Genomic DNA, 6,000 nt, shown 5'->3' with positions numbered 1-6,000 from the left:
CTCAGATTTGAAGGAACAAACCTAGGAGCCACTTCTGATGATGTCATGGGGGTAGGCCCTAGTGATGTCATTAAGCATTATGCATTTTAAGCATTAACCAGACTCAGGCCAGTCATTATTATTTTTATTCCCCCCCTCCAGCAACTGTTTATTGATGTAAATAATAGTGTTTGACACTACTTCAAAATTTCATACATTGGATATTAAAAGGCGAAGCAGGTTTATTTCAGTATTGAATCTTTGTTAGCTTCTGCCAGTGCTCTTGCAATTCGTTCCATTTCCTCACGCTTCTTTTCCTCCTCTGCTGCTATTCTCCTTTCCTCCTCAGCATTAGGCTTCGAATGGTCATATATTTTCTTTCCATGGACCATCCCAATGAGTACTGAATGCCTGCTGAACTTGTTCAGGGGGGAAACATCCACCGGTGGAATCATCTTGCCTCCTTGTCCGACCGCTAAGAAGGCAGTGACCACAAGGCCAGTTATGATAATAAAAAACAGAGCTGCGTGGAGAGCAAACTGAGCTGTCCAATACAGCTTTCAGATTTCCTATCTTTGGCTTTAATGGATTTGGCTGAAAAAAAACTTTCAAGTAGCCTTGCTTAATTGAGACATTTGATGAAACCCACACCACTAAGAGTTCCACTAAACCAAAGGAGATATGATGTATTATTGAACATAAAATGGAATTTAGTGAGCTGCGTTTATTTTTACCTGAAACGGGCCTAATGTTGCTTGGATGTAAGCCCTAGGGATGCATCCAGTTATTTCCATGTTTGTGTGGCTCAAAGCTGTGTGGCAATAAATTTCTCCAAATACAGGAATCAGGAATCATAGTACATTGTGGGACATCAACTCTCACCATCCCTGTCCATTGGCCATGATGGCTGGGGCCAATTGAAGTTCTCCAATGACATTCAAATGAATTTTCCATATTGAGAGTAGTTTTGAATGTTACTGAAGAACCACCACTGGCAGAACATGCATTTGTGATGTGCGATGGAAACACAAATCTGGAACTTCAGGTGGGGATGGGGAATGGCCGAATAGGGAGTTGCCCAATTTAAGAGGAATTAAGCATATCTTCTATCTGTCACTTCTCCCCTGCAGATCACCCCCTCCAAATGCTGCTTTACAGTAGATAAATGATAGCCAGGTCTTGGTAATGGAAGCTGGCTAGTAAGAAACTTACTCTAGAATCACATTTCCTTTCATTGTTAATCCCCCAGTTGCCAAAGAGCGAATCTTCCTTCCTTTGTAATGCTGCAGCTTTCATAAATTTCATAAATTTGTGCACACATAAAGGTCCGATTCATACATCAAAATAATGGGCTGATAAGCTGCGGTTTATAGACCCAACAATGAACCATGCATCCTTTCCCCTGACTTTGGCACCGAGATCACAGACATTTGAATCGGGAAACTATGGTTTAATCCATGGGTAGGCAAACTAAGGCCCGGGGGATGGATCCGGCCCAATCGCCTTCTAAATCTGGCCCGCGGACTGTCCAGGAATCAGGGTGTTTTTACATGAGTAGAATGTGTCCTTTTATTTAAAATGCATCTCTGGGTTATTTGTGGGGCATAGGAATTTGTTCTCCCCCCCCCACAAAAAAATAGCCCAGCCCCCCACAAGGTCTGAGGGACAGTGGACCAGCCCCCTGCTCAAAAGGTTTGCTGACCCCTGGTTTAATCTCTGCCAACGGCCAGCCTGCCATTAGGTAGAGTGATACAGCTACCTTAGGCAGGATATTTTATGTCATGAAAAGGTAGCAAATTGTAGCAAATTTAATTGATTACTGCATCTTTACTGCCAGGGAGGAGGAGCACTTGTGGGTTTTCCTTCTTCCATTTTCATGTCGTTTTTAGTAGGTTGGATTAAACCATAGTTTCCTTCTTCAAAAGTAATAGGGAACTGTGGTGCACCATGATCTTAGCATTGGAGCTGAATGTGGGGGAGCAAACAGGAACAAGGCTCCTTTACCATAAAAACATGGGTTTATTAGTCTGATATTGTTATGTTTAAACATAATCTGCAGCAGTCTACAAGAGCCTAGTAGAAATTCAGTATACCTGCCTTGCCTTTCTCCTCTTGCATGCATGGCTGAATGATGCCATTTTTTATCTGTCCTTGGAGAACACAATCACAAACCTAAATATCAATGAAACCTAAGATTTGTTTCCAATTCCTGCCTCGTAACTGGTCTATTGAATTCCCACTTCACAAGTGGAATTGCTAGGCAAAACATTATTTATGTTCTATTCTACTGTAAGTAAGCCATGAATAGTCATAGCTTGAAAACATCACATTATCAAAAGATAAAGAGGATCTTGAAATACATCAGAACGCAGCTTTTGCGTGCTTTCAGACAATTACAGTATTTGACCAGCACAAATGGAAGAGGACAAACTTTTCTAGAGCTGTAATTTCACAAATGCATTGTGGCGTTTGTGCCATTTAAACAATGGTGTAGTGCATACTTGTATAATAATAGGTTTTTATGCTCCTGAGCAGCACAGTCTTTTCTATTCTGAAAGAGGTTGCCACGGTCTTTACATAATTGTAGGAGGGAGTTTGCTGTTATTTAAGCCAGCCGGAAAAAGCAGAATATGTAATAAACACTCCAGGTTTGATAATAAGCTTCATTTAAACTGGAGGGCAGCAGATAGAGGTAGAAAGAGAAAGCTCTAAGAATTCACATTTGTTGTGCAACATCCTAAAAGGTAATTTGCCAATCACAGCTCTGACTTCACTCACTGGTTAAAACCCTATAAGGTAAGGCTGGGATTACCAGCCTAGTTCTTAAAACAGAAATTGCAGCTTGGGGGGACCTTACAAAAACAAAGCTATTAGTCCTGGGCCCCTGGTGGTCTTTGCCTCCCAAATCAGACCCCTTCTACCCACCTGATCGGAGCCCAATCTGCACCACTAGCCTTAGGCCCAGCTACGGAGGAAGCTGCAGGCCAGGATTATGGAGGAAGTAAATCTGGAACTGAGTTTCCATTACGTTTCCCAAGGCAGGGTCCTGGTTCACTGGCTGGCAGTGCCCGGGGTTGTAATCAATTAAGTTTGAGTACACACACAGAAATTAATTAACATGAGTAAGTTAGGTCCATTCTGAGTAAAACATAGTTGACTACCACCCATTGATTCCAGAATTTCCTGGTTTCTGTTTGTTGTTCACCACCTTTATGAAGAGAGAATAACACATGAACATAACTGTACTTTCCTTCATAGGATAGCTCAGTTGGTAGAGCATGAAACTCCATGTTGTGGGTTCAAGCTCCACATTGGGCAAAAGATTCCTGCCTGGTCCCTTCCAGCCCTACAAATTATATGTATGATTCTATGAAGGCATCTTGCAGTTTTAGCTGCTCATCTGTTTGTAGCAGAAGCTCAAGCCAAGCCTTTTCACAACCCAAGGGCTAGTACTTCCAAGACTAGCTCAAGGCTTCCTTTCTTTTTAACAAGTATATTAAAATTTTGTGGGTGTTTTGGGTGCTCCTATATGATTCCAGCCCCTTTGTGGATCACTGCCTTATCATGGCAGTGAATAACTCCAAGAAGCTATGAGCTATGCCATGCAGGGCCACCCCAGATGGACAGGTCATAGCCGAGAGTTTAGACTAAATGTGATCCACCTGAAGAAGGAACTGGCAACCCACTCCATTATTTTTGCCATGAAAACTCCATGGACATTAAAAAGGAGATTATTTGAGAAGAAATGATACAATGATACGATTCCAGGCATGCATGCATATTTAGAGGAAATATGAAATGAGTCACGGGGCATCAAAGGACAAAGGTGATTTAAAATAACAGCGCAGCATGCTTGTTGGTTAGATCCATCCAAACGTGACCCTCAAGTAACTTCAGCACCAATATTGAAAATCTCCGCAACTAATGTAAGGGCTATAGGATGTGTTTAAAGGGTTCAAACTGAACTGCTTTGGAAAGAATTTATACAGGGAACTGGCTGAATGCAAAAATGGATCAAGATGGGGGGGGGGGTCCTAAGCATCTGCTGCAGGGGTGGGGGGCTTCTTCCAGCCTGAGGGTCACATTGCCTTCTTGGCAAACTTTTAGGGGCCACATGCCAGCTGTGGTCAGGGCCAGAGACAAAAGTGGGTGGAGTATGTAATTTTTATCCTTGTACATTAGACTAGTTTCTGCACATACTCCTACTCCCCTCTGTCCTCCATACAGGGAAAAAAGAGGCGTTCTCAGAGTACAGGATACGTTCCAGCCAGGCAAAAGCTCTCAAGGAGGATGCAAAGGAGGTCCAAGTAATGGTGTGGGTGAGGAGGGTGTGTGGCAGGAAGAGGGGCTTGGTGGGCTGCATTTGGACCTCAGTAGTTCCCTATTCCTGGTCTATTGCCATCTGTGTGACTAAAACAATCAGATTGATTGAATTGGAAAAGAGAAAAACAACAGCAACTGAACAATTAAATGAGTCGGCATGAATCACAGAAACAAACATTTTACAAAATCTTTAATACAAATTTTACATCTTTGGGTCCTTCAGAATTACTTCAATCGATTTCAAAGATCATTGTTGACAAATCACATAGACGAGGTTCTGTGTTTTCATTTCACATTGGAAAAAAGCAAACATTTCTTGAGAAAAGTAGTCTATACATGTATATAAAACTGGCAAACACAACCCTGGGAGCAAAGTAGTTATTCCAAATGCCCCCCCCCCAAAATTAAATAGAGAGCATTATTTTCAGTACAAGCCTGAATTTGTAGCTTAGGATTCAGAAATTGACTTGAGGGGGAGGGGGGTTAGTCAAATTTACAGTGTTATGATCAAATCACATCATTTCCTTCACACAGCCAGCAAAATAAGGGAAAGTCACATTATGCAGATACTCAAAACTGGCTTCTCTAAACAGTGTTTCTTATAAGGCAGCTTCTATCCTGCTGCTGAATCATCTGAGATTAATGGAAAGCCACTCAATATCTCTATCCAGGTAGAGTCTTCCATTGTTGTTGCTACTAAACTGTGACTGACTACCCTTGAGTCTGCCAGGCATTGTTCAGAAAGCTGAAGCAATATGTGTGTGTACATGCAGTGAACCAAACCTCAACTGCTCCTCTCTGATATTCAGATACCATATACCATGAATTCACTTGGTGTACATTCTTATGCATGATATATGCTTTGAGAAGCAGCCAATAGCTTTCAGAGAAGTACCAGGGACTTCAAACTGAGCCAATACAGATGCTGAAGAGAAGGGCAATTTGATCATAGCAAAAAGCAGGGCTTTTTTTCTTTTTTTTTAATCAGCCGGAACTCGCCGGAACTCAGTTCTGGCACCTCTCAGGTGGGCACCATTGTTATTCTAAGTAAACAAGGGAGGCATTCATGGTGAGTTCCAGCACCTCTTTTTCTAGAAAAACAGCACTGGCTATAAGGGATAATTGTGGTTTTAAAAGAGGCATTGAAAATGGACTGGACGGCAGAAGACACCCCCCCCCCCTTAAAAAGGCTCATTTTCACAGCACTTACAAGGTTACTACTAGATATGGAAAAGAGGTCTAGTAGTGGGTGCAAAAAAAGGGGGGGGGGAGGACATGCTGATACTGAGAAGGAACAAGTAGTGGAGAAATATTTTCAGCCTGAGTGCCACATTTCCTCACAGAGAAACTTCTGTGGGGCGCATGGGAGGGAGATCAGATCAGATCAGAAAAGCAGACTGGGGGAGCTATCAGCACAATGGAGGCAGCCAAAGACTTTTGACTGAATGAGAGTAGCCAGAAAGTGACAGCGGAACGAGAAAAGTCAGAGACAAAGGTCCAACCCTACTGAGAACTGTCCAGGGACTGGAAGAGATGAAGAGCACTGAAAGAAATAGGAAGACAAGAGGAGGGAAAGTATGGAACGTCGTAAAAAATGGGAGAAGAGGCAATGAAGTATAAAGTTATCTAAGCAACAGACCCTTGATGATGAAACTGATTGTATCTGATTGTATGCAATGGCCAAATCTAAAATCTAAC

The 6,000-nt window shown here is 42.3% G+C and overlaps 1 protein-coding gene across 1 annotated transcript; it reads right to left on the bottom strand.

Moving 5' to 3' along the window:
• Positions 1 to 219: 219 nt before the first annotated feature.
• On the bottom strand, positions 220 to 434 carry LOC117046321 (ATP synthase subunit e, mitochondrial-like). The gene has a single exon (XM_033148114.1). The coding sequence runs from the start codon at positions 432 to 434 to the stop codon at positions 222 to 224; it is 213 nt and encodes a 70-aa protein (XP_033004005.1). The 3' UTR covers positions 220 to 221.
• Positions 435 to 6,000: the final 5,566 nt, after the last annotated feature.

Source organism: Lacerta agilis, chromosome 5, assembly GCF_009819535.1.
Source record: "Lacerta agilis isolate rLacAgi1 chromosome 5, rLacAgi1.pri, whole genome shotgun sequence".
In the NCBI taxonomy this organism is placed as follows: Eukaryota; Metazoa; Chordata; class Lepidosauria; order Squamata; family Lacertidae; genus Lacerta; species Lacerta agilis.
This window is presented reverse-complemented; position numbering and strand designations above follow the sequence as displayed.

Coding starts and splice junctions, on each gene's coding strand:
- LOC117046321 (XM_033148114.1), bottom strand. CDS start 434: ATGATTCCACCGGTGGATGTTTCCCCCCTGAACAAGTTCAGCAGGCAT.